Source organism: Natator depressus, chromosome 1 (assembly GCF_965152275.1).
Source record: "Natator depressus isolate rNatDep1 chromosome 1, rNatDep2.hap1, whole genome shotgun sequence".
NCBI classification, from domain to species: Eukaryota; Metazoa; Chordata; order Testudines; family Cheloniidae; genus Natator; species Natator depressus.
In genome coordinates this window covers 27740840-27768815 of record NC_134234.1, presented here as the reverse complement: position 1 = coordinate 27768815, position 27976 = coordinate 27740840, and the positions used below count along the sequence as shown (strand labels likewise).

Here is a 27976-nt window from a genome sequence, read left to right as displayed (position 1 = left end):
GCCGGTGGGGGGCGGGCGCCCCCCCCCATTGGCTCGGCAGCAGCATGGGATAAGGCGCGCGCTCGCCGAGGCGCCTACTAATGGTCTGGCCCGCTCCCCTGCTAATGGTACGGCTCGCCCCACGAGAGAGGCTTCCCCTCCCCCGGCCAGGTGCCTTGGAGCCTGGGCGCTGGCCTGGCTGGGGGCTCCCTCAACGCGGAGGCACCGGACCGAGTGACCAGAGCACGGGGCCGGGGCGGGTGTCGGGTTCCTCCGTTCCCTGCGCTGCCGTGGGCTCACTGGGGCGCGGGGCAAGTCCTTCACATGGCTGTGCCTGCTTGACTGAGTCACGTCTAAAATGCTCCTGACAACATGTGGGTGTAATTAGTACCGTGTGTGGAGTGCGAGGCTGGCTGACTGCACGGTGCTGTAGAAGTGGAAAGACAGCAGCAGTTTTCAGAAGGCGTTGTGTTTTTAATCAATTTGTGGGAGGAAACACAAACCCCCTGTTACAGCAACACAAGGATTTTGGGGAAAACTCCCAAATGTTCACTTTTTAACCCTATTATTTCTATGGCAGGAGAGGTGGTGCCGCTAGTTGTCTGCAGCAGGGATCAGCCCTTGCCATGTTAGGGCAGGGAGAAAACTGGTGTTGTGGAACTGTATGAAAAAGTCTGACGTTTCTGCATGTTTGTGTACACATGTAAGTTTGAAAGCACCATAGTTAAGCCAGTGGTGTGCTGTCACTATCCGTTATTTTTCTGTTACCTTGTGACCCCTCTCTGCTGTTGTGTTTTCACTTGATGTACCTCATCTTCTACTTGGATTGTAAACTACACTGTGTCTTTATTAGGAGTATAATGCCTAGCACATTGGGGTCCTGGTTTCTAGTAGAGGCCTCTAGGTACAATAATAATGTTTACGACTCTGGAAACATTTTTCACCAGTTATGAATTCCATGCTTAACAATTATCAAAGGGGTAGCCACTTTAGTCTGTAGCCACAAAAACAACGAGTCCGGTGGCATCTTAACAGATTTATTTGGGCATAAGCTTTTGTGGGTAAAAAGCCCACTTCTTCAGATGCATGATGCTACTAAAATTAACAGTGCAGTTGTACCCAGTTGCCCTAACTGCGTAGGGCCCAAATATTGTGTTAGATGCAATAAGAGATGAGCTCTTCTCAAATGCTTAAAATTTTATTAGCTGAGATACACAAATAAGATATCAAACCTAGTCACATTTTTAAACTAAACTGCACCATCTCACTTCCCAGCTTTATTCAGGAGCTCTATCTGCCTACTACACCATCATTCCAGTATGCCCTTCTTTCGTCTTGCTTACCCTGCGGGGTTAAAAAAGAAAAAAGCTTGTAACACCATTGAGGAAGTTTTTTTCCTTCTTACAGTTTGGAAGTTGTTTTTCTGTGGAAAAACGACAGTTATATACTGATGAGATCATTACAATGATCTTATCTCTGTGGGTCTTGAGTATTATAGGTAGTTAAATTAATGTATAGTTTATTCAACTTTCTATAGATAACTTTACACTTTTTTAAAAGCTTCATGTAGTAGCAAACACTGCCAGTATTAATCTTTAGTGTTGTTGCAAATTATTTGAGCTATCACAAGAGAAAGTAAAAAGTACCTGCACAGAAGAAAAAGCGCCTTTTGACCTTAACTGATTTAATGTTTACTTTTCTTGTACAGATCACTTTTCTACTATTGTCCCTTGTCAGGGAAAATTCCTAATAATACCATTCCCTAAATGTTTTAAACTAGGCAAAGCAGATCCTACTCCCTACATCACCTTTCCCCTTTATCTGCAGGGATTGCAAACATGTGTGGCTCCCCCTTTGGCATCACAACCCTGCACTCCTAACATTCTTTATTTCAGTAGTTAGCAGTTAACATCAGATGCCAAAGGCTGGCACACTTTTTGCCAATGTCAACTGCTGATATTCGCCTGAGATCTGTACATGTAACAATGTTCAGACTACTTATCCAGCTTATTGGGTTAAACTTCAGGAGTTTGATCTAGTAGGGATGAGATTTTCCAGTATGCCTGGTGGAGGGAAGGAGTGAACAAATCAATAGGACTTGTCTACCCTTTACTCCAGCAGGTGCTCCGGAAAACCTCACTCTTGAATATTAATCCCTGCTTGCAACATGCATTGTCCATTGTTTTGGGTATGTCTCACCTCTCTGCCTCAGTTTTTTCATTTGTAAGATGAGAATACTTTCCTATATCAGTGCTGTTATGAGACTAATTGGATGTTTGCAAAGCACTCTTTGGGACACAACTAAATATTGTTAAAAGTACACACTTTTTTAAACATTACAACTTTTTTGAAATATCGCTGGGAAATATAATAGGTGATTATCTGCAAAGACTTTTATTTACTGCTCCAAAAAACCTGAATGCTCAATATTGGGGCAGTGCAGGAAGGATATTTTATACTACACCCTGAAGATTTTTAATAAAATATTTTTTTTGGACAAAAAGTCTTAGAACTGAGTTATTTGTAATAATTTTGCAGAATCCTAAAGGATGGGTTATGTCCACCTTCTTATCTTAATACTAATGTTTTTCAGACTAGTCACTGCATACACTATGCATGTTGCAGTTATTTGGTTGCAGGTGAAGAAAATGAGTGTTATACCCTACATAGCTGAAAGCTGATGGTTATTCTGAACTTTAATACAAAGTAGCTTGATGTTCACCTGAATCAGTCTCTCGGATGTGCAAATAGTTAAGGCAGTGGTTCTCAACTGTTCTACACATTGTGGGCTGCATATGTGGCCTGCAGTGTGTTACCTGGGTTGCAGGGACTGGGCAGGGCAGCCTGGACCCCTGCAGTGCTGGGTCGGCTGGCTGCCCACTCTGCCCCATCTGCATGAGGCCAGCTGGGAACCTGACAGACCCTGCACATGGGCTGGCCTTGTGCTAATTGGGCCACGGGTTGAGAACTGCTGACTTAAGATAACCTAAGTGTAACCAAAAAACCCCCTGCTGATTGATCTTTTATTGAATATTTTTTTATTTTAGAACAAATTGAAAGCTCAGAATGACTGATACTGATGAAGCCAAGACTTCAGCTTTTGACAACTTTGAAGATTCCCAAGATCTAATATGTATGTCTCAAGAACAACAGTCTAATGTGCATAAACATGTAACTGCAAGGAATTCATGTTTAGGCTCTGCACAGAAAGATTCTATATGTGAAAATTCTTCACAGGAATCGTACACCAGTGGTAGATCTTCCAAATGTTTCACCCACTTGACCACTGTCCCAACCAATGCCTTGCTGGATGACAGCGATTCAGAGACGTGAGTTTTTTTCCCCCTCCTAAGCTACATGTCTGGTAAAACAGACTGAATGTACTAAATCTCTTAAAATCCCAAAGTCAGGTGCATGAGATCTTGATTGAAAACAATTCATGCTGTTGACTTCTGTTTAGGATGATGTACTTGGGTTGGTGCATATGCAGTACAGTTAAACCTCAGTTACAATCTGACCATTCAACCACAGACCTCATTTGGAACCAGAATTACACAATCAGGCAGCAGCAGATACAAAAAACAAATACAGTAAAGTACTGTGTTAAATATAAACTACTAAAAAAAGGAAAGCAGCATTTTTCTTCTGCATAGTAAACTTTCAAAGTCGCATTAATTCAATGTTAAATTGTAAACTTTTGAAGGAACAACTTCAGAACAACTTTTGTTCAGTTATAAATATTTCAGAGATACGAACAACCTTTATTCCTGAGGTGTTCATAACTGAGATTCTACTGTTCATTTGAGTGATTTTTGGGGGGAGGGCTGTTTCTTTGTTAGTTCCCCACATGTGTTAGGCAAGTATTTTCCAAACACAGGAAGACAGACTTTGTCCCAAAGAGTGAACAGTCTAAATATCCTATGTAAATAGTTATCTAGGATACCCTAGAACTCCTAACCCATGTCATATCTACTTTGGCTTGAAAGACTTCATAGATCTATCTGCCACAATTCCTCCATGGAAGTAATAAAAAATAAAGTCAATATATTGACTTTCTGTTGGAATTTTTTCTTAACTCCCTTCCAGTTTTGCTCTTTTGGGGCCATTTTTTATTTAAACAAACCATATGGTGATGGGGTACCAGGAATTCAGTCTTTATTCGCCTACATTTTAAGCTGGTTTTAATGATTTATTAAACAATATCATTACCCTTTGAATTACCTCTTTTGGTTAGGCAACATTATTAAGGCTCTAGGACTAAAATTCCATCTGGCTTTTTTCAGTTGGATATAAATTTTTTTTAAAGGCTTGCAAATACCCCATAAACTTGCTTTTAAAAAAGTCAGCAACTTTCCAGTAACAATCTAGTGCTTGTACTTGAGTAGTAAGGAAGTGACTTTCAGTTCCAGTATTCTGTTCCTCTGTAGTTCCTTGCATCCAAAGTCTTCCATAAATAGTGCATCTGATTCTGTCACCCTGTATCTTGTGTAGGCAATCCTAGTGCAAAAGTAGGAGCAAAATTTTGGATTTGGTAGCACTTGTCATTGTGCAGATTGACTACACAAGGTTTTGTAAGAGAATTCAGCAAAGAAATCTGATAGGTCTGTGAGATAGAGAAGTGTGGCTGTTCTCTAGCTGGGTTATGTGAAGAACGGGATGGCTTACCCAAGGTCAGTCAGTCACTGGCAAAGCTGCAAGTATGGAGTATAATCCAGGAGCCGGGGCTACCAGCCTCTTCATCCAAACCATTATTCAGAGATTATTTCAAAGTAGCTTTACAGTGGGCATTTACTACTGAACTAAATTTTTTTTGTGTAAGCAGGTTAAACCAATTTTAACAGTTACAGAAATGAAGTTGCCCTAGTATCGTAGCCTTTCTCTGCAGGGTGGTAGCAACCAACAAAACGCTAAGGAGAGCCATTATATAGAATTTTTAAGGTACAGGCAGAAGTTGGTTGTGGCAAGAAGTGTTTTACCTCTTAAACTTTAAGAATATGGTGGAGAAGAGGATCTCAAACAAAATTGTACCTTGGGGGAGGTAAGTGTGCACCTGGGGAGGTGCTAGTTCTCAAACTGCATCTCCTCCTTTTGCACACTCTAACATTTGCTAGTGGCTTGCTGCAGCAGTGCTGAACCCTTCTTACTGGGGAAAGGGTTGTGCACTTGCTGATGGAGCTGGCAGGGGCTGCCTCCCCACTGTGCTTCCATAGTACATGCCCCCCTCCTCCCAGCAGCATCTTGCCTCCTTCATTCCTGCACAGCTCCCTTTAGGTTGGACCAAAGCTCATACTCCACTTGTGGCACAGAGGCTCCTGGCAGCTGTAATGCCCCTCTCCCACAGAGGAGCTGGAGAAACTGGTGTGGAGCCATCTTCCTGCTCAGCCATGCACACTGCGTCCCTTGCTATGGGGCAGAATTACACCAGCCCCACTCTAGTTGCGTGGCCATTGCCTGAGCATGCATTTGGTGGGGAGGGAGCCCTATGTGCTCTGTGGGAGGGTGCCTGTCCACTGGCAGGGAAAGGGGCATACACCACCTCCAGCTTGGCATTCAGCTGCACTGCTGCCCCTCACCCCAACAGTGCCCCTATGCACATGCATAAAGTGACCTTCCCCCACACACACATACTTTCTTTGCTTGTGTAAAACACCTGTCAGCCCCTCACATCTCCATCCATTGTGGTATCTAGGTCTCATATACAAAAAGAATAAGAGAACACAATTTTCTCCATGGGACATACTCTTTGCTCCCACCTCTCCTGGGCCTTGGAACTAGATTGGGACCAACTCATTTCACACAGGTCACAAGTGGGCTCTGAGCTCTGTAGGAGCTCTTGATGCCTACTGGGAATAGCATGTTTGCCCATGCTAGGGAGGAAGTGATGTGGGATCCCTGATGCTGGTCATGGGGTGGGGACCTGCTCCCCCTTCACCCCCTTAGACTCACTATGACAACATTTGAGAACCTCTGCTAGAGTGACCAAACAGATTGGCTTTCATTTCAAGCAGACATGTTACAGCAAGTTGCCATGTGATTTCCAATCAATATGAAGTCAAACTGGTACTAAACAGATTTTCCAAGGAAGGGATAGCAGTCTTGCGGTTAAAGCATGGGTATGGGAATTAAGTTTTTTGGGTCTCTGTCAGATTTCCTATGTGACCATAGCCAAGTTGTGAACCCACTCTGTGCCTTAATACTTAGGTTTTTCCATCTGTAATACAGTTCCCTGCTTCGCAGTGGCATGGAGGCTTAATTCACACCTATAAAGCTGTATGAATAAAGCTTTGACATCTCTGAAAGGCTCTGTATTCATACAAAGACTATGAACATAAGAGTGACCATAATGGGTCAGAACAATGGTCCATCTAGCCCAGTGGCCAGTGCCAGATGCTTCAGAGGGATTGAACAGAACAGGGCAACTATTGAATGAACTATCCCGTTGTCCAGTCCCACCTTCTAAATATTTGAAGTTTTACCTACTACCCTTTTGAGAATAGAACTCAGGTAATTTTTTTTCCATAAAGAATCTTACGTAGCTTGTAGTCAGTTTTCTACTTAACTCCCTTGTGGTGTCACCTGAAATTAAGATGCATGTTTACTGATCTAGTGCATTAGGTGTTTCTAATGCATCCATTACTGTGGTATCTAAGAGCCATACTTAGTCAAATTTTTTAATACTAATCACCAATAATACCTAATCACTCCAAAGCTACTAGGGTAGAGAAGATAATTTTGTTTGATAATGGGAGAATTCTTTGTAATCAGAGTGTAATTTATCAGAAACATCAACTGTGCCTTCAAAAAAAGTTAACAATTTACTCTTGTTTTATCATAGTGACCTTTCTGATTCGACTGGCAGCTTTTTCCAACCTGAGTGTAACATTACACCCTCAGCTCGAAGTTCAGCAAGACACTTGGCAAAGTCTCCAGCAAATACATTGGACAGAGACACTTCAACTGACTCTTCTCCGGACCCTGGATCACCATTTAAGTTGGCTAAATCCCCAGGGCTGTCTAGATCTGCACCCAATTTGAAAGCCAGTTTTGACTATCACTTGAGGAGGAAGTATAGGAGACGAGCACATCAAAGATGTAAGGAGAAACCAAAAGAGAAAGAGAAGAGGTATAAGAGCACAGGAAAGCCTAGAGGGAGACCACGGCTAACTGCTTCACAAGAAGAGCAGAAAAAAAGACTTCTAGACAGAGGCTTTCAGTTTCCTTTTGTGGAAAAAGAATATGGAAGGAAACATCTCCCCATGAAAATGATTGTTGAATATGAGGTGAGATTTTTTTGTCTATGGGTTTTTTAAATTGGAGTGGTTTCTACAGGCAGAACAAACTTCAGTCTTTGCAAACAAAAACTGAAATGGCAGTTGTCACAAGGTAACTATTGTGCTTTTGCACTTAAGAACCATTGACTAATTTGGGCACAGAGTACAGTGAATTAAATTCACACTTTCAGTACAACATTATAGATGAGATTGTTGTCAAGTAATCTGCATACATAATTTATCAGTTAGTACTAAATGCTTGAAACTGATTTGCTGTATAGCATATTTTAAATGTAAGCTGAAGGGTCTATGTTTGGTATTAGAAGTCAGTCTGTCTTAATGACATTGATTTTCAAGGTCTTGCATAATGTAACAAGAAATCTTTTTCTTAGCAAGCAGCTTTAAAGGGATATTTCCAATACATTAAGATGCTCAAGTATGAAGAACATCTCAAAAAGGCTTTAAAAAACCTGAATGCTAGTGAGGATTTAGAAAATGAATGTATGGCGATGCGGAAACACAAATACTTAGATGATGAAGGACCCATTTCTCCTATTCAGGAGACAAAGTAAGTTCACACTTAAATACTTTGTTATAATTTCCAAAAAACCCCCCCCCAAAAAACTTTTCATCTATTTCCTTAACTGGCTTCTATCTATTTCCTGTCTCTTTGAGGCAGGGAAGTATATCCCCATACAGATCAGGAATTGAGGAATCAGAGCAAACATGTTTCTCAAGGTCTCACAGAAAGCTTGTGGCAGACCTGGGCATTCAACTCAGGTTTTCTAAGTCTCACTGTAGTGTGAGACCATCATCCACTGTGTGCATGTTTCTATCAGACTTGATCTATGAACTTTAAACTTTGGTAATTTTAGATTTAATAGAGTTTAAATCTGGATTGGGAATTACTAAAAGTACTTGTTTTGAGAAACTGTTCACACCTTTCATGTAGTATCACTTTGTGAGGGAAGCCATAAGATCCAGCCCCAGTTCAAAAAAAACAAACAAAAAAAGCCTTGGCATCTTGTGGCATAGGGATTGGCTTGGGATTTCATGGAGTGTAACCTGTCAAGTCTGAGGACTGTTTTGTCCTTTTTATTTTTTTGGTCTTTTTTTCCCCTTGCATTTTTTTTGATTCAGTAACCTGAGTGGAATGGGAAATAGTCAACTTAAAATCATGCTTGTCTGAAACTTGTCTACACTTATTACAAATAATAGCTGAGCTTTCTATAGCTGAAAGATCAGAGACTTAATGTAACTGACTAGGTATTAGAAAGTGTATTCTGTAAAGTTTTGTTGTTCTCTCCTATGTGGTCTGTCATTTCCCCCCATTTACATGGGTGTTTCACACAGCCATGAGGGGAAGATGTAAAATCATAACAATTAGCAAGGATGCTTGGGGATCAATAATAAAATCTCTTAACTCACTTCTCAAATGGAGTATGTTTCAAGTTGGCATGTTCCTTTAAGTGACAAGGTAATTTACAGTGGCTGAAGATTGGAAAAACTTCTTAAGAATAAGAACCCAATCCTTCTGCCCTTGGTGATGGTGGCAGTGTAGTTGACTGGAGGGAGGCCTAGTTCTGCGAATAAAGGCTGCAGGATGATTTGCCTTGGTCTCTAATGTGTAGAAGTATACCATGTGTAATGGTTGTGCCTCTGACTACATTTTCAGAGAAAATTCCATTAAGAGAAGTAAAGGAGTACTTGTGGCACCTTAGAGACTAACAAATTTATTTGAGCAGAAGCTGTAGCTCATGAAATTGGTTAGTCTCTAAGGTGCCACAAGTACTCCTTTTCTTTTTGCAAATACAGACTAACACAGCTGCTACTCTGAAACCTGTCATTTAGAGAAGTGGAAAGCTGAAGAGTAGAAAATTTTTTGCAGACAGATTACCCTGCTCAAAATAAGAACCAGGGAGCAGTCAGACTATGCATGTTAAAGATTCTTGGGTAAAGGTTACAACTATTCCTTGCACACGTTGCTCAGCAGTGGTTCACCCACAGATGTAATATCAGGCGAACCTTATCCCCTCACCTCTTTTGGCCCACGTTTGGCTGTAAAAGAAGTGTTATTTGGCTTTCTCTTCTTTTTCCTAATACAGACCTGTCCTCTTTATCTCTTCAGTGTACCAGTTGGCTTTTCTTCATGGCTGCCCTGTCCACTTTCTCATATCTACTCTGAAGGCCTTCTCTCTACCTCTTCCTTCCCAATTATCCTCTTCTTTGTAATATCATTGAAAGCTTGTCCTACCTAGTTTCTAATTGTTTTGGGAGGTGTTACTTGAGATCAGACTTCTGCAGGAGTGGCATCCTCATGTAGGTACAAGTAGTAGCATTGAGACCAAGAGAAACTCAAGATTTGGTGGAGGTAAAAATCAAAGACTACTTGTAGTCTTAGTATTTTGTGCTATTACATAAACCTAACCAAACTCTGGACCATTTTATTTCAGTGAAGATGACCACAGCTTGGATCCTGATCAAGAAGAATTTGGTGCCACAATAGTTGTGAGTAAACCTTTGTTAACTTCACTACCCTGTGTAGCATTTTAAAGCAAATGAAACAAAAGAACAATCAAGCAAAATTAAAGTATTTTTGGATTAAATATTTGTTCCTAGAATTAGACTATATGAACTATTATATATGCCATCTCTGACCCTGCTTCTCGATTTAAAAAAATTTTTATTTGAAAATTCATGGTTTTGTCTTGTTTGGGGTGGCAAACAATCCTAAATTGAGGAATACAGTTATGAGAATTACTCATGGGTAGTTCTTGGGAAATACTGTTCTGTATCTCCAAAAATTACTGGCAAAATCCCACTTCAAACCTTGTCTTTATAATTGGCTTTTATTCTGATCAGTTTTATATCTTCCATTGACTTAGGAGAACAGCTGTTTCATATTAAGCAGCAAACTTCCAAGCAAGAAAAAATCAAAGACAAAAGCAAAACATGCAAATCTGATCAGAGAAGATGAAGATGAAGAGGAAGAATATGCTGCTGATGGGCCTGGGCCTGTACATGAGATGCTACATGGATCAGAAAACTAGTACATCATGGAACCGCATAAATGCTGGTTGCTGTAACCTTGACTCTGAGCATGCATGTCTGCATATGCTGCTCTGCCTAGCAAAAAAAATTCACTTCAGACAAAAACTATGTTCAACATTCCAACTAAGGAAACTGTTATTGCAATTGATTGGTCTAGCATCATCTAGGTTGTAAATATATAATTTCAGTCTCCTTTGGGTGAGTATATGATTTGTTTAGCAGTGTCTAGAGATAAAATTGTAAATGTTGCAAGAAAAATATAGTAATAAAGAAGCTGCTCTTATGAAGCTTTGAGGTTTTAATTTGCTCAGTGCTATCTGTAGAAAAGGAAGGTAAAATATCAAATTAACTTGGTTCAGAGGTTAACCTTGCCTCCTTTCACCCTAACCTTAGTTTAAAGAAATCATGTCTGAACAGCCTTCTGCCTCTGTAGAAAATAGTGATATAAATTGAAAAGTGTGATTGAAACTTAATGCATATATTCCATACAGCATATCACTTTCAGAAGCACTTCATTCTTTTGTTTTTGTCTAACATGGACAGAAGCTTCGAATTCTGTGCTAATAATAAAATGACTCTTTTGCAACCCACAACTGATGATGATATGAGTTGTGCTACTTGTAAGTGTGGACAGTAATTTGAACACATATATATTAGAAATGCTGAGTAGATAATACGATACCTTTTCTTTCTCTTCTTTAAGAAGTCTCAATCTTTCATCCCTCAATCTGTTCAAATTCTAGAGCTAAATGACCCCAAACTTCTTGTCTTAAAAAAATTAATACGTAAGACTTCCTCAGTGCTGGTGGATCTAACAAAAATGTTTAAGGTGTGAAAATGTCGTCTCTTAAATTGTGCGAATAAGGCTAAAGCACATATAGGACATAGTTATTAAATTGTTATAGTGGTGTTCAGAGGCCCCAGTCTGGAGTGATATTGTACAAACAAGTTCCTGTCACACAGCAAACATAATCCAAAATTGGGGACAGGGTGGGATATTGACAGTAATAGAACACAAGCTTGTATATTTTAGCTGTGTACAGTTTGCAGGCTTCATATATGGGCTTCTTAAATAATTATCTCATTTTGAGATCTTAGTTGAATCTCATTAGTAAGACATGAGGAACAAGTCAGGTGAATCATTTCAATCCTGGTAGAAACTTTTCTGCTGGTTTGTGGTGTTCAACATAAAACTTGTGGCTTTACTTTTATCTACTGAATTATGTTAGCTATGTAGAGTAAAATTGCAAGATCAGTTTTTAGGCTGTAGTATCAAACTATCTCTAACACTGGTCTGAGAACTGCTTAACTTCTTTCTTTGTAGGCTTGAACATGGGAAACATCCTCTCAGCATGATTTGAAAAACTTCATGCTGGATCTGGGACTGGAGTTTTTGCTGGGTAAGGTATTGCAGGTGCTATATATAGTACTTGATCTACCTGACTTCACATTGCAGTTCACATGATGAATTTCTCTGTTCAACTGCTGGGTGATTCACAAATGAACTAAATTCTAATTCTGAACAGAACTGATTAAATATCCCATGAAAGGTAGCTTATTACAAATGTAATGGTTAGAAATATTAATCTTTGATGCTGAAAACCTGAGACTTCATCTGGCTCTTTTCCATTTCTGCATTTTTAGTTCAATTGGCCTTTTTTTGGAGGGAGAGAGAGGAACCATTTTAGTTTTTCTGCTGCAAGAGGTAAGTTGCCGCTTTCGTTGTATTTCTTTTCATGATAGTTTTTCAATTTATTGAAAGAAAATCATCTGACTGGCTCTTTGAAAAGATACAAATCACATGTATTCTAATCTTGCTCGCTTGATACTTGATTTGGTAGAAGGTTGAGTAATGGAAACAGATTAAATGACTTGGCCAAAATTAGAGAGTCTGTTTGAGATGGGACTAGAACTTGGAACTCTTGATTACAGTAGTGGTCAGACAGTTATATGCAGTTATCCTTATGCTCAAAGAAATACTACAAATAACTTGGCATCTGGAGTTCTCAGGCTGCTGTGCTTGTTCAACGTGATATCTTGCTTTCTCAATTTAAGATTTCTGGTAAACTATCTTCTAAAATCTTTCTTGTCCTCCTGTTCTGCTCCCTCAGACTAATACTATCTTATGCCCTACATCTATAGTGTTGTGACTTCCAATTTCATATTGGATATAATTCTGCCCTGTGCAGGTGTTTTGCTCACTCTATAATATCAGTATTCAAGTGCTTGTGAAGGCTTACTTGGTCCATATAATATTCCTGGGAGAATTCTGCCCCCCAAAATTAAATATTCTGTGCACAATATTGTAAAATTTTGAAAAATTCTGTATTTTGTTTGTCAAAATAACACTATATAATCATGTTAGTTTCAAGTATTTTGGTAATTTATTTCAAAATATCTATCAGCAGCTATGTCTGTAACAGTACAGACACACATTCCTCCAGGAGTAGTGTGTTAAGGAAACCCCTATGACAACCCTGTTCCTGTTTCTCTGCCCCTTCCCCCCAGAGCCCAGTAGTGAGGCCAGACACCCACACCCTATCCCCTCACAGCCCACCTGTGGGGCATCCCAGAGCAAGAAACAGGCTGATGCTGGGACCCAGACATTTGTGGAGATTTCCTGTATGTTGCCTCCTTCTTTCAGGGCATGTTAAGAACTGCAGTTGCCAGGAACTCTCCAGCTCCCACTTCTCCCTCCAGCAAGCAGTGTCATAAGAACATAAAAATGGCCATACTGGGTCAGACCAAAGGTCTGTCCAGCCCAGTATCTTGTCTACAGACAGTGGCCAATGCCAGGTGCCCCAGAGGGAGTGAACCTAACAGGTAATGATCTAGTGATCGATCTCTCCTGCCATCCATCTCCACCCTCTGACAAACAGGCTAGGGACACCCATCCTGGCTAATAACCATTAATGGACTTAACCTCCATGAATTTATCCAGTTCTCTTTTAAACCCCATTATAGTCCTAACCTTCACAACTTCCTCAGGCAAGGAGTTCCACAGGTTGACTGTGCGCTGAGTGAACTTCCTTTTATTTGTTTTAAACCATTAATTTCGTTGTTTGGCCCCTAGTTCTTATATTATGGGAAAAAGTAAATAATTTTTCCGTATTCACTTTCTCCACACCACTCATGATTTTATATACCTCTATCATATCCCCCCTTAGTCTCTTCTTTTCCAAGCTGAAAAGTCCTAGTCTTTAATCTCTCCTCATATGAGACTTGTTCCAAACCCCCAATGATTTTAGTTGCCCTTTTCTGAACATTTTCTAATGCAAGTACATCTTTTTTGAGATGAGGGGACCACATTTGTATGCAGTATTCAAGATGCGGGCGTACCATGGATTTATATAAGGGCAATAAGATATTCTACGTCTTATTCTCAATCCCTTTTTTCATGATTCCTAACATCCCTTTTGCTTTTTTGACTGCCGCTGCACACTGCGTGGACATCTTCAGATAACTATCCACGATGACTCCAAGATCTTTCTCCTGATTAGTTGTAGCTAAATTAGCCCCCATCATATTGTATGTATAGTTGGGGTTATTTTCCAGTGTGCATTACTTTACATTTATCCACATTAAATTTCATTTGCCATTTTGTTGCCCAATCACTTAGTTTTGTGAGATCTTTTTGAAGTTCTTCAGTCTGCTTTGGTCTTAACTATCTTGAGCAGTTTAGTAGTTGCAAACTTTGCCACCTCACTGTTTACCCCTTTCTCCAGATCATTTATGAATAAGTTGAGTAGGATTGGTCTTAGGACTGACCCTTGTGGAACACCACTAGTTACCCCTCTCCATTCTGAAAATTTACCATTTATTCCTACCCTTTCTTCCCTGTCTCTTAACCAGTTCTCAATCCATGAAAGGATCTTCCCTCTTATCCCATGACAATTTAATTTACGTAAGAGCCTTTGGTGAGGGACCTTGTCAAAGGTTTTCTGGAAATCTAAGTACCCTATGTCCACTGGATCCCCCTTGTCCACATGTTTGTTGACCCCCTCAAAGAACTCTAATAGATTAGTAAGACATGATCTCACTTTACAGAAACCATGTTGACTTTTGCGCAACAATTTGTTCTTCCATGTGTTTGACAATTTTATTCTTTACTATTCTTTCAACTAATTTGCCCGGTACTGATGTTAGACTTACTGGTCTGTAATTGCCAGGATCACCTCTAGAGCCCTTCTTAAATATTAGCATTACATTAGCTATCTTCCAGTCATTGGGTACAGTAGCTGATTTAAAGGACAGCTTACAAACCATAGTTAATAGTTCCGCAATTTCACATTTGAGTTCTTTCAGAACTCTTGGGTGAATGCCATCTGGTCCCGGTGACTTGTTACTGTTAAAATTTCTCAATTAATTCCCATGCCTCCTCTAGTGACACTTCAATCTGTGACAATTCCTCAGATTTGTCACCTACAAAAGGTGGCTCAGGTTTGGGAATCTCCCTAACCTCCTCAGCTGTGAAGACTGAAGCAAAGAATTCATTTAGGAATCCACAAACCTTTTGATTGCTGTGAGCGTACCTTCAGTTAATAAGGATACGTTCATCACAAGTCCCCACTTCAGCCACTCACTTCAAAACTCCTTTTGTCTTAAGTTTGCCACAATTTGTAAGTCATAGGTGACAATTTTGTTTTTATAATCAAAATATTTGGGAGTGAAGGGGGCTAGAAAAGTGAATGCTTCCTGGGAGGGTTATAAGAGCAGCAGGAGGAAGAAGGATTTGGGGCTCCAGTGAGGTGAGAGGGATAAATGGGGACGGTAACAGGGCAGGGGAAGAAGTTGGGTGCTCAGGTAGGGGAGGCATGGCACCCCAAACCTCTGCATCCCCTAATGGTGCATGTCCTGTTCCACAACTACCTAAATGATTACTAACTCCTACCAAACATCTTTTCCCGTCTTAAAAAAAATTCTAAAATTCAGTACAAAATTTTTAATGCAAAGTGATTGTATGTTGTCCCCTGCAGAATGTTGAGTTGACTAAAACTCAAACTTCTGAAAACCAGGAAATGCATAGTTAGTGTTTTCGTGCATCCTTAACTCTGCCCTTTTTCAGCAATGCCCCAACATAGAATATATCCGGGTTGGAAGGGACCTCAGGAGGTCATCTAGTCCAGCCCCCTGCTCAAAGCAGGACCAATCCTCAACTAAATCATCCCAGTCAGGGCTTTGTCAGGCCTGACCTTAAAAACCTCAAAGGAAGGAGATTCCACCACCTCCCTAGGTAACGCATTCCAGTGCTTCACCACCCTCCTCATGAAAAAGTTTTTCCTAATATCCAACCTAAATCTCCCCCACTGCAACTTGAGACCATTACTCCTTGTTCTGTCATCTGCTACCACTGAGAACAGTCTCGATCCATCCTCTTTGGAACCCCCTTTCAGGTAGTTGAAAGCAGCTATCAAATCCCCCCTCATTCTTCTCTTCTGCAGATTAAATAATCCCAGTTCCTCATTAAATGCCTCATTAAAACACATACTACTTCTCTGTCAACCCCACAGTTGTTGAATTATTGCATGGGCAACCATAGCTGCATTTCTTGATTTTCAGAAGTTTTGAGTTTTGCTCAATCTTTGTTGTGCATGGGGATGACATACCGCCAAGCAACCCTAACTTTGTGCTAATGTAGTCTCTTGCTATTAAATTGGAAATGCAGGTTTGTAGCTGAAGTAAATACTGCCAGATATATAACCAACTGCTTATTAGAACCACCTGCATTTGAACAGTGCATAAATATTCTACTTTCAACTAAAGTGAGAAGTCCCATGGAGGACTGTTTAAAAAGTTTGTTTTTCCCAGCACATCTCCAGTTTTTGTTTTTTGCTGTGGACAAAATCTTGGAGTAAGTGCTAAGAGTAAACCCTTCTCTTGCAACCCACAACTCATCAATATATGAGCTGTGCTACTTTTCAGAAGGGACAGTCTTTGAATGTGCTTCCATTAGAACAGAATTTCTGTGAACACTGGAGAACTCCAGTCTCTGCTTGCATAAAGTTCAGACTCTAAAATGGATAATATAAATATTCAGTGTTTACTCTTAATCCCAGTTACATTGACTTTGTTTTAGACCCTCCTAATGTAAATTCTGAGAAGACATGCAGCTGCTCAAATACCATAAATGTCTACAGTCAGCCAACTTCTTGGATTGATAATTCCACAGTCTTGCCTGTTGGTCTTTCTCTTATGTCAGTCTGTTTCCTTTAGCAGCTGGATAGTGGAAACTTTTTTTTCGGCATAGTATCCCCTACCATTTCCAGGGGAATTGAATAAAGCATCAGTTCTGAGTAGGCAGATTGGCCAGCCAATCTGTCTATTTCTAGTTGATAATTGGTCCTCAAATGCAGTTTTAAACAAGTGACTGGCATTTATTAACCTACCAGTATGAGAGAAATAATTGCTAAATATATAAACTCTTACATTAGGTGAGCCAATATTGAACATTTATTGTGTTGATTTCAAAAATAAACAAATTTTTGCTTGACTAATGTAAACTGCTGAACAGAACATAAAACTCTAGAAAAGTTTGTTTTTTCATTCTAGTTTCTGGAATTTCCAAAATACATTGATGAAATCAAAATGGAAATATGTAGCTGGTGAAAAGGGTAAGCTATGATGCATTCCTGTTAAATTACCACATTCTAGTACACTAATTTTCTTTAGGGAAATTAAAATTTTAAATGCATGGCTTTTCGGAGAAAGTGGTTATCAAGTGAATTGTTGCACTGTTTTGGTATCTGCATCCAGCAGTATTCTCCTGATGGGGTGTTCAAAAAAAAACAGTGCCACAGTAATTCAGCATCTGGCATCGTTGGTTTTCATGCTGTTATGCATGTTAAACCTGGTATATCTGTTGAAACATGTAGATTTAATTAAATTGTAAGTGGTTTTATTCAGAAGCTGGTGAAATAATGTTGCCATTGAAATATTGTGGAAGTGCCAATACAGAATTTTATAAATCACAGTAGTAGAAAAATGAAGTGAACTTTGCATCAGAATATCTTTGTTTTTGTTTTTTTAAAGGGGGAGAATTTCCTATGGCATTCTGACTGTAGAGAAACACAAGCTGACTGCGGTCACGGTCAGGAAGATCATCTTCATACTGAGAGGGTATGTACAGAGGAAATGTACATATTTGTAATCAGGAAGGAAACTAAGGAAAATAGCTAGTGTCAAGATAGGGATAGGTCAGTTGATGATCATGCTCAAGTCTTAAACTGGACTTGAAGGTGCATTTTTGTTTAAAGCAGAAATAAACCTTTATTTTGAAAAGGGACACCATATCTTTTTTTACTCTAAAGCCACTATGAGAAGAGCTGGGAGCCCTCCCACAAGTTTCACTTAAATAGGTGTTGTCTAATGACCTTTTCCTTCATCTTTCCATATGCTGTGCATTTCTGCAAACTTGGGTGCTGGTTCCACTGAAGCTCCTGATATCCAGTGCCCTAGAATGACTTCTTGCAGACCAAAGTCAATTTGAGCAAGCTTTAGGATCTGAGGTAGACAACTAATTTTGAAGCTTTTAAAATGTCCCTTTTCCTCTATAGGGATCATTCAACACATTACGTTACTTCCATTTTTGTCAAGCTACTTGCAGTTCATTTTAATCTTTTACTTCTGGTCTGCAGTAATTTGGCCCTGTCTACTTGGGTAAAAATGTGTGGTTTTTTAAAGCTTGGTTTTTTATTGAAAACCTCTAACATCTGTGTAGACCCATTTGAACTATTTCCCTCCTAGTGTACAGTATGACCAGCTCAAACAAATTCAAAGGTGGCAAACTTTTTTTTCTGCAGGGGTGCCAAGGTTACACAAATCTTTCTTGGGCAAACAGAGCCTTTTAAAGCTAAATCTAATAGGGGAAGAAAGCCAGCAGTATATGGACTACTAATTTAGGTGAATAGTTTGATTTTTTTGTAATATAGTTGACTATCTTGTTTTTGTAATATAGTTGACTATGAATTTTTGATAGCTGGGTGAAACTGCCTCGTTACACACTAAGAATAGGCACAATTAATGGTGTGTGTCTGAATTGAGCAACGTGGCTACAGAAGTAACAGGTTATGCTTCCATCACTGTAAAATGAATTACAGTGATGACAATGAGACCTGTAACAAACTTGTCTTAAAATGAATTTGAACTTTTTATCCAGAAAGAAGGGTAAATTCAAACATAGGTTCTGAAAAATGGTCCACTGTATTGAGATTATCATAAAATACTCATCTGCTTCAATTTATTCTGACATGTGGGTTTTTGTCTGCTAGGCCAGTGGTTCTCAACCAGGGGGCCATGACCTGCAGGTGAAGCACAAGCCCTTGTACCCCCATTTGGTTGAAACTGGGAGTGGAGTCCTGGTGTGTCCTGGAGGTTTTATAGCATGTTGAGGGGGGCCTCAGAAAGAAAAAGGTTGAGAACCCCTGCCCTGGGCAGCAAAACAAGATCTGTGGTTTAGATTGAGTTTAGCCATAGACTTTCTATAAGAAATCCAGGTAGGTGCAGGTTAGGGATGTAAAAGTCTAACCCAATTAACTGATAAGCGTGATGCTTACCAGTTAACCAATAACTGTTAAACTCCGCCCAGGGTCCTGGCTGCTGCCCCCACACCCTTAGTTCCCTGATTAAACATTTAACTGTGTAACTGATAGAATTTTAATTGGTTACACAGTTATGTTTTTAAATGTTGTTTACATCCCTAGTGCAGGTTAATATCTAAATACATATGGTGCAGCAAGCATTTTGTCAAAGAAATTGAAGATGCAGATTACAAGACCACTTGACTCTTCATATCACTTTCTTGGAAATTGGGCTTTTCATATTTAGGCATTTATCTGTGTCTGGAGTCTGGTTGGAGGATTTAGAGGTTTATGTTAGCAAGGTTTGGTTCTGTAGTGAACAGGGAGGTCCCATACCTTCAAAAGACTTGAAAACTATGTATTTTGCAGTATTACTGTAGCTGTTTTTGTTCCAGGGTACTAGTGGGACAGGGTGGGTAAGGCAATATCTTCTTATGGGACCAACTTGGCTGTTGGTAAAAGAGACAAGCTTTTGAGTTTACACAGGACCTGAACAAGAAAGCTCTTGTGTAAGCTGAAAAGGTTGTCTTTGGCCAACAGAAGTTGGTCCAATAAAAGATTACCTCACCCACGTTCTCTTTCATTACTTAATGTCAGCATTTGAACTGCAGTTTGAAAGTCATGTAAATGGATGATTGTGAACCACATCCTGCCTAATGCAAATTGAGTAATAAAACTACTTCTATAACAATTCCAGGGGAAAGGTAAATTTTAAATTGTAGAGGCCACTTAACTGGCATTTGAGTATAACAAACTGAATTCTCTCCCTTTGTTTTCAGGGAGTCCAAATAACTCTGGAACACACAGTCACAAATCACATTTTCTTCTGGTGTCTTGGTAAGAAATTCTGGTGTGACTCCTTGAATGAATTTTGTGGTAAACTACCTGGTTAAAGGGTGTTGCATGCCTCATTAACTCAAAATTGATTTGCATGCTATAGGATTGGATTATGCCAGGGTGTGTAGCATCAGGATAGAATGTGCACTCCTTGTTGGAAAGCAAAAGGCTTCATAATGAGGATTATGCACAGACCTGTATTCCTCTAGTTGGCTCTTTTGAAGAGCCATATAAAACTCATTGTTAATTAGCCCTATTAAACTTGCCATCAGATTCTTTTGGTATAGGAAGAATTAGAGCTTTGTTTTCATTTAACTGGCATTTCTTTCTATATTGGAAGAAATAGGTGATGTTTCATAAAGTAAAAGTGTATTCTGCTCCGGAATATAGAGGATATTGTGAGGAAATGTTATGATGATTGGCAAAATGTTCAACTGCTCTGAAAAGAGTGAATGATGACAGCCTTTCTGAACACTTGGGTTATGTGGCTCTTGTCTGCCTTGCTCTAGTTCAGGTACACACTTGCTGTTTTATGGTTTAAGCTTACCTGAGTATCAGACTAAAGGAAAAATGCATTACAATCGGGACGATCGTGTTTGTTTGCCACTGCTCTGTGTGTGTGGCAAGTGTGTTTTTTTGTTTTTTTAAACTTTATCCCTTGGGTTCTAGTTTTTAGCTCTCCAAAAGTAGGGTTCTGGCCAGTAGTTGCATGGGTGATTTTTCAAGGAGAACACAGGTGCTTCAGGAAATGTATGGTGGTACAACCCCATTGTTAAAAATTGCTGCTGCTTATGTGTGTTTGTGTGGCTGTAAACTGACCTCGATCTTTCAGGTGGAGCACATGTTTAGGAAGCAAGGCAAGTGAAGTGATTACAAAGCCGTCTGGTCAATCAGAAATGAGGAGATGCCTGTTCACGAGGTAGGAAATTCTACCCTTCGCCCTTTTATTAAAAATTCAGTGAGTGGTGGCTTTTGGTTTTAAGTAAACTTATCTTCTATCAGATTTATTTGATTTGAGAAGCATTCCTTACTAAATAATTTAATTGTAAATATCATAGAATGAACACTTAGTTTTATCAGTGCTATCTCTGCACATAAGTGAAGGATTTTTTAACTTCACTGGCATCTCCAAAGGACATCTATACAAAAATAGCCAGCTAAATATTAACATATAGAACTACACTTCCCCCTGAAAACTTAATTCCTATTGTTATAAAACATGAGATGGCTAACTGAAGAAATAGCAGGGAGTTTTTTGCCTTTTTTCAGTCACTTTGTGCAATTGATAGCAGTTTGTGTATAGTCAGTTTTCCTGTCCAGATTAATAATCTGGATAAAACTAAATTGCTGGCCATTATCAAGCAGTCTCCAGTTCCAGATTATAACCAGTTCAGTATAAACCTGTCTGGATGGGACATAGAGCAGATGGCAGCTGTTAAAATATTTGGGCAGCATTGTAGACTGTACTGAAGGATCCTCAAAAGACGTGGACATGTGTACAGCAGCAGCTGGTGCTGCTGCAGAGTTTTTGGGCCTGTCAGCAGTCTGTGGGGAAGCTGTGATATCAGGTTTTCTACAAAGCTTCTGATGTATAGAGCCACAGTTGTATCAACTCTGGCAGTGAAATGGATTGTGAGGAAAGATCAAGAACGCCAGATTGATGCTGTTGATTCTCATAGTCTTTGTTCGATGAAGACTTCATATCAAATGGCAGGACAAGATCAGAAATCATTATAAATGATGGAAAAAGCAGGCTTTTACCTCTTCAGTAGGTGTTCCTGTTGAAGTTAATCTTTAGGCTGGTTGATACTGGCAAAGCTTGTCCTATATTGGAAATTACAGAAGCTGTAGGATCTCAGCCCTGTATTTCTTACTACAGTACCACATAACTGTTGAGGTCTATCCCGATGGAGCCTCTCCTGTAGGTTCATGTCGTTGGAAATACCTCATAGAGCAAACTTGTGGTTTCGCTTTACCCATTGAACTATTTGTTAGCTCGTGGGATAAAACTGCAAGACAGATTTTAATTGCGGGGGGTGTGTGTAACTATTTAACTCTCTATGCATGGACACTGAGCAATATATTTTCTGTCCTGTAGGCACTAGCTTAGTTAACACTCAACATGGATTGAAAATCTTGTCACAAAAGGAAATGAGCAAATTGCTGGGTAAGATTTAGTGAGTGACTTGTCCTGTGCTTTGAATTCTCATTGTAATTAACTTGTTGAATCACGTTGTCACCCTGCAGTTTAAACTAAAACTAGGATCTCGTGTGTTCTGTTTCTGCAGCTTCAGAAATTGTGAAATCAATCCTTCACCCAGCCTTTGCTGGAAAAACTAAGTTTTCTTTTTAACAGATTTTCTAACCTTCATGGTTTGTCAAGACCAGAGAGTGTACAAACAGACATATTAAGTTAGTAGACAATTTGAAAGAATAGCTTTGAGGTGTGAATCTCTCTCATTTTGCTGGGCTGCTAATGCTAAAATCCAAATGAAAGTAAAGCAGCATTAATGGATTTACTAAACTTTAGCAGAATTTATGTATCCCAAACTGAACTTTCCATGGCCATGTGCCAAAAGTCAACTGTCCCTTCTCCAGCTGCCAAACTCCCATCTTCTGAAGTGCTGTAAGCACTCAGAATAAAAACGTACAACACATTGAAAAGGTAGAGGCAGCGTAAAATCAGTGTCAAGTAACAGATGTAAAAAGAAAAGGAGTACTTGTGGCACCTTAGAGACTAACCAATTTATTTGAGCATAAGCTTTCATGAGTTACAGCTCACTTCATTGGATGCATACTGTGGAAACTGCAGAAGACATTATATACACAGAGACCATAAAACAATACCTCCTCCCACCCCACTCTCCTGCTGGTAATAGCCCATCCAAAGTACCACTCTCTTTACAAATGTGTATGATAATCAAGTTGGGCCATTTCCAGCACAAATCCAGGTTTTCTCACCCCCTCCACCCCCTTTTTTCAAAAAACCACACATACAAACTCACTCTCCTGCTGGTAATAGTTTATCAAAGTAACCGATGTATTTTCATTCAATGAAATTGCTGCAGAAATTCCAATTCACTGTGCTGGAGTGTTGCAGAATCCAGGGATCTTGCCACAGAATAACTGCAGACAGCAGTGTCTTGACTAAAACTAGCTAAATGTTCTGATTTAAAAAATCCATCAGTTGGGGTACAAATACCTCTTATAATCCTGGAAACCGAGTTTTACTAGCTTCATTTAATAAGGACTCCTCTTATGCTTCTGGTTACTTCACAGCTTGCAAAATGGAATTTTGCTCGGAGTTTACTACTGTTAGATCATTAACTTCTAATTCAATGCTTACAGAAATGTAATTTTAAAATGGGCTGATACTTTGGGATGGTGGAAGCTGTTACAAACTGTTTTAACTGTGCACTGCAAGGTATCTGCATCCAACAGCATTCTTCTGATGGGATGCTCAAAAGCCAGTGCTACAGTGATTCAGCATTTGGCATCGTTGGTTTTCATGCTGCTGTGTGCTTGTTAAACCTGGTATTTCTGTTGACACAAACTGGAGTCATGTGTATGGATTGAATATATCTGATTTTAACTTATCCGTATAGTAAGCCATTGACCAGCTGTAGAAGACTGACAATCAGTGGTGCACTCACTACTTTATTCTTTTTAGAGGGACTTCACTACACTAGACAGACCAGATTTCATTATGATGAAAGAATTGTTTGAAACACAGTATCCTGACACCAACTTGTTTGACAGGTAATATACTTACAACAGCTGAAACATTTATTCATTCAATTTGGAAGGTATATAATTGCAAATAACTCAAAATACAATTAAGATTTTGAGAACATCTAATATGCTGAAACTGCAGCAGTCAATGTTGGAATAAAGTAGAAACACTGCTGAAGTGTAGTCTAAACCTCAAAGACTAAGGCAGTCCTCATCTCTAATTGTGATAACATTTTTGACTTGGGCAAAATCAATTTTGAATTGTTACCCATATCTGAAATGAGGATAATTCTTACATACGTACCTGGCATTGCATATGTACCTTGTATGGGTATTGTGATTTAGTGCCTCAAACAATTTTGAAGATAAAAAGTAACCTGAAGTTCCAGGCTGTGTGAAGGAAGAACTGATGTCTACTGTGAGGTGTAAGCACTTGTAATGCTTCGATCTGTCAAGGACGACTGTTCCAATACTCAGCTTAATTTTTAGAGCTTTAAGTTGCCTTCTGCATCATCATATAACAACTCTGGCCTTTTCCATTAAAGGTTTTAATGCTCAAGTATTACTCAAAACTCCAATCAGTGGTCATTACCAAGGATACTAGGAAATACCATTTCTGGTGTGCTGTGGACATGACCATAAAGTAACTCCATCAGATTTTGGCATTGCTACTTTAGTAGCACTAAATCTGTTGGAAACAAGTAATGTAAGGGATCAAAGAGCACTCTTCCATGTCAGTCTGTTTTTGCATAAATCCTCACTGAGAACCTTTTTACATAGGTTTGTTCTGTTAAGAATAGCCAGATTTCAGCTAAAGCTGTCTAAAAAATATTTTTAAAATATTAACTATGGAAGAACTATCACTTTAACAGTACATTCTTTATAAGGATTACAGGCAAAAATCCCTGACTTTATTGAATATTTCTAATAAAGATCTGTTTTGATTTCATTTGAAGCTCCTCAATGGTTCACTGAAGAGCAGTTTATCACAGGACTCCTACATTTAAATGTAACTAATGAAAACTGACAACATTAGCTAAACTGCCTCTGAATAGAGTGCTTTTCCTGGCTTATCTTCAGGCAACTCTCACCTTGCTGTAATTTATGGCTTGATACTAACTAAATCTGGTGACTCACTTGAACCCTTTAGTGTCTATTGCTGACAAATCATTGACCGCAAATTCCAAATGAAGACCAGGCGCTGACATGGGTATGGAGAAGACTTTCTAGCTGTATTGCAAAGGTAAGGATGCATGCAAGCAATTCTGATAAGCAACAGCAGCCACTATACTTAAGGTCATTTCAAAGAGGGTTTGCATGGCTCTGAAACCAGCAGCTCTTAACGCGATGACCTAATATTGAAATCCTCTGTGGGATGCCATGAGCACTTAGTGTGCTACGTGGCCTATTTCTGAGGAGATAGATGTAGTGCAGCTAGGGTGTTGATCAGGTGTAAGAGGTGTGCCACTAAACATTCCAAATTACAGATCCAATGCAACTGTGCCAATTAATGGGAAAATTTATGGTGGCTTCAGAATTTAGGTTATATTTTAAGTTCTTCAGGCTTCTGACCTCAGAACTGGAAGAAATGGTTTAAATTAATATTTAAAGTATGATGGAAAGCAGCTTGATGCTGAGTCCCATACTTTAGTGTACGTGTCACTTCAGTCAGTTGGTGGTCTGGCCCTAAGTATTCACATTTAAAACAGAAATAACAATTGTAAATGTTTTTTATTCTAAGCCCTTTTGTCTATGGTGGGAGATTTCCTCTTGCTAGTTGAGGACCAACTCTGGACCCAAAAAACCTTGGAAGTTTTACTTGTATTACCTTATCTTCACATACTTCACTTCCAACAGCAATCCGTTCATAAATGACAATCTAGCAACCAAAAGCCAGCTCTAGGTAACAACCCTTGAAGCAAAAGCAGACTTGCAGATGAGGGTGAAGGTTGAACCAAACCAGGGGATGTTCATTTTTAATCCACTAATCACTGATTGTGGGAACCTCAAATGTGTAGCACTATAGAGGTAGCATCCATAGGCTTGGGGAATGGATAGAGTAACTCCATACCATCTTGTAACTTGACTAACCCTACCTCCAACATAGGAGCTGTAGTGACTTTTTCTTTTTGTTGAGGGAGCTGTATCCAGAATGCAGACTGAGCCATCCTTTTTGTCAAGAAGGGAGAAAAGGGGGTGAGGTTTTGGAAGGCCAGCTATGTAAAGCTGAGATATCAGAATTATCCTTGTTAAATAGCAGTCACTCAAGCTCATAATATTCCTTATTCACTCTTCATACAGGTCATTCAGAAGTTGACCTGCGAGTTGGTCAACTTCTAAATGAGGGCTAGTCAATAAGCAGACCACATACCAAATCCAGACTGCCAGGTGCTTTTGAACGGACCCCAACATCTTTTTATTTACTTATTAGGGCTGTTGATTGATCGCAGTTAACTCACATGATTAACTCAAAAATTAATTGTGGTCAATCGCAGTTTTAATCCCACTATTAAACAATAGAATACTAATTGAAATTTATTAAATTTTGGATGTTTTTCTACATTTTCAAATATTGTAGTCTGTAATTGAAATCAAAGTGTCACCAGAAAGTAACAGGCATTTGCATGGCACTTTGATTTCAGTCTTGATCATTTTTAGGTATCAGTGGGGAGACAGTACCAACCAGTAGCTGAAGTTTTGAAGAATACCACTAGGGAGGACCTTGTTATGTACACTGTATAAGTTACAATTCCAAAGTAATTGTTACAAAGTCCTTGTGTTTAACAGTGTATGTTATGTGCTTACCATTTACTGATGCATTCCAGTAATTTCTGGCTGAAAGCTTGTCTTAACCAGTGCCTCATTACAACACTGTTTGCATAAACAAAGCTGGTACTCAGTACCATTGGACTGTTTCTTTGCCAGTGCAATACTGTAACATTTAAAAAAAAAAAAAAAAACACTGATCAGGATTCTGATCTGAGCATTAACGGATAAGGCAATACGGTCAGTCAGGGGCCACGATTTAACTGTGTAAGGGCTGCATGTTTCAACATGCCTTTGATAAAGTGTAATTTTAAAAAATTGGATTTTATGTGTTAAGAAAATGTTCCTCTTTGTTTTTCATGTTTGACACCATTGTTAGTGGGGGGAAAAAGGGCTTTCGAATGATACCCAACTTGACCCATTTCTGATGTAGGAATATTTCCACCAACCAGTGGAGCTAGCTGGAAGGGCAGTGAGGCTCCACTACAACACTGCAGAGGGTGACAGCATTTAAATTATAATTCTGTAGAGTTAGGAATCAAAGGATACCTCCCTTACCTCTTTATCATTAACTAGCCCATGGAATTATGCATGCTCCCAGACTAATAGACAGTGTAATGCTTTATTTTAGGAAGTGGTATGGCCCTGTTACCAGAATATTGATCATTTCCTTACATGGTTAAATATCTATTAATAGGGGACTTGACTAATTGTATGCACTGACTTAATCACCAGAAGCTCAGCAGTGTTACCTGAATCTATGCTTTTTTTTTTTAGGTCAGTGAGATCCCTCCCTAAGCTGTGGACAACCTTAAAATGTCTTGAGTTTGCACTGCTCCACTGGATGCTGCTGTAGTAAACTTGATTACTGAATCCTTTAACCTAAACTTGATAACTGTCACATGTATTTTTAAAAACATGTTTTGGAGGATTTAATGGAATGAGTCAACTTCTAATCGACAGGAAACTTCAGGGTGAACTGCTACATTGGCTTCATGATTGAGTCAGTTGTATATTGTGAGCCCTGGAAAATGACACATTCTAAAGTTATTTGAGAACTTACTTGCAAATAAGTGGCAGTCATTCAATAAATATCATACTATGTAGAAAGTCTAGTTTTTCCTCATACTATTCAGTTACCTATAACTTAGCTGAACACACCTGTGCTTAATTTTCAGCAATGCAGCTGCTGCTGACACTTGGTTACCTACAGGTCAAGTTTACTGAAGGCTTAAGGCAGGGGTTCTCAAACTGGGGATTGGGCCCTTCAGGTTATTAGGGGGGTGGTCCATGAGCTGTCAGCCTCCACCCCAAACCCTGCTTTGCCTCCAGCATTTATAATCTGTACATTAAAAACATTCTTTATATAAGGGGGGTTGCACTCAGAGGCTTTCTGTGGAAGGGGTCACCAGTGCAGAAGTCTGAACCCCTGGCTGAAGGGATAGTAGTAGCACCCCAATTCTGCACATAGCTAGTCTTTCATTATCATTTAAACTGGGTCCTGGGTGGCATCTTTGAGTTGAGAGCCTAGGTAACTTGATCACATCAGGAGCTGAACCCAACACAACTGCATTGTAAGGAATTCAGTGGCTAGAACACAGGCTGTCTTTTAAAAGGTCACTGAATTGGTGACTTCCCAGGACCTCCATGACTGCAGCAGCAAACCCAAGTACTTATGTTTTAGTCAAGGGTATTTGTATAGTAGAGACATGGTCAGCATTGCCTCTAATTTTTCCCAACATGTGGAATGACTTTTATGTGCAC

At 39.5% G+C, this 27976-nt stretch overlaps 1 protein-coding gene and 9 non-coding genes across 10 annotated transcripts; all 10 read left to right on the top strand.

Annotated features, from left to right (window-relative positions):
• Positions 1–553: 553 nt before the first annotated feature.
• TAF1D (TATA-box binding protein associated factor, RNA polymerase I subunit D) lies at positions 554–27974 on the top strand. Its single transcript, XM_074956657.1, has 16 exons — positions 554–682; positions 3027–3308; positions 6815–7259; positions 7643–7818; positions 9704–9758; positions 10136–10499; positions 11626–11701; positions 11946–12006; positions 16851–16912; positions 17331–17417; positions 19657–19714; positions 20547–20633; positions 21813–21881; positions 23385–23473; positions 24597–24689; positions 26990–27974. Exons 2-6 carry the CDS (start codon positions 3046–3048, stop codon positions 10298–10300), a joined length of 1104 nt encoding a protein of 367 aa, XP_074812758.1. The 5' UTR covers positions 554–682; positions 3027–3045; the 3' UTR covers positions 10301–10499; positions 11626–11701; positions 11946–12006; positions 16851–16912; positions 17331–17417; positions 19657–19714; positions 20547–20633; positions 21813–21881; positions 23385–23473; positions 24597–24689; positions 26990–27974.
• On the top strand, positions 11757–11829 carry LOC141981107 (small nucleolar RNA SNORD5). The gene has a single exon (XR_012637662.1). It is a non-coding gene; the product is annotated as a small nucleolar RNA SNORD5 (small nucleolar RNA).
• LOC141981097 (small nucleolar RNA SNORA40) lies at positions 16108–16233 on the top strand. The gene has a single exon (XR_012637654.1). It is a non-coding gene; the product is annotated as a small nucleolar RNA SNORA40 (small nucleolar RNA).
• LOC141981087 (small nucleolar RNA SNORA8) lies at positions 17029–17171 on the top strand. The gene has a single exon (XR_012637645.1). It is a non-coding gene; the product is annotated as a small nucleolar RNA SNORA8 (small nucleolar RNA).
• LOC141981091 (small nucleolar RNA SNORA1) lies at positions 18288–18423 on the top strand. Its single transcript, XR_012637648.1, has one exon. It is a non-coding gene; the product is annotated as a small nucleolar RNA SNORA1 (small nucleolar RNA).
• On the top strand, positions 20119–20191 carry LOC141981085 (small nucleolar RNA Z40). The gene has a single exon (XR_012637643.1). It is a non-coding gene; the product is annotated as a small nucleolar RNA Z40 (small nucleolar RNA).
• LOC141981094 (small nucleolar RNA SNORA18) lies at positions 21606–21736 on the top strand. Its single transcript, XR_012637651.1, has one exon. It is a non-coding gene; the product is annotated as a small nucleolar RNA SNORA18 (small nucleolar RNA).
• Positions 23128–23268, top strand: LOC141981086 (small nucleolar RNA SNORA8). Its single transcript, XR_012637644.1, has one exon. It is a non-coding gene; the product is annotated as a small nucleolar RNA SNORA8 (small nucleolar RNA).
• LOC141981092 (small nucleolar RNA SNORA32) lies at positions 24029–24149 on the top strand. Its single transcript, XR_012637649.1, has one exon. It is a non-coding gene; the product is annotated as a small nucleolar RNA SNORA32 (small nucleolar RNA).
• On the top strand, positions 24741–24873 carry LOC141981090 (small nucleolar RNA SNORA25). Its single transcript, XR_012637647.1, has one exon. It is a non-coding gene; the product is annotated as a small nucleolar RNA SNORA25 (small nucleolar RNA).
• Positions 27975–27976: the final 2 nt, after the last annotated feature.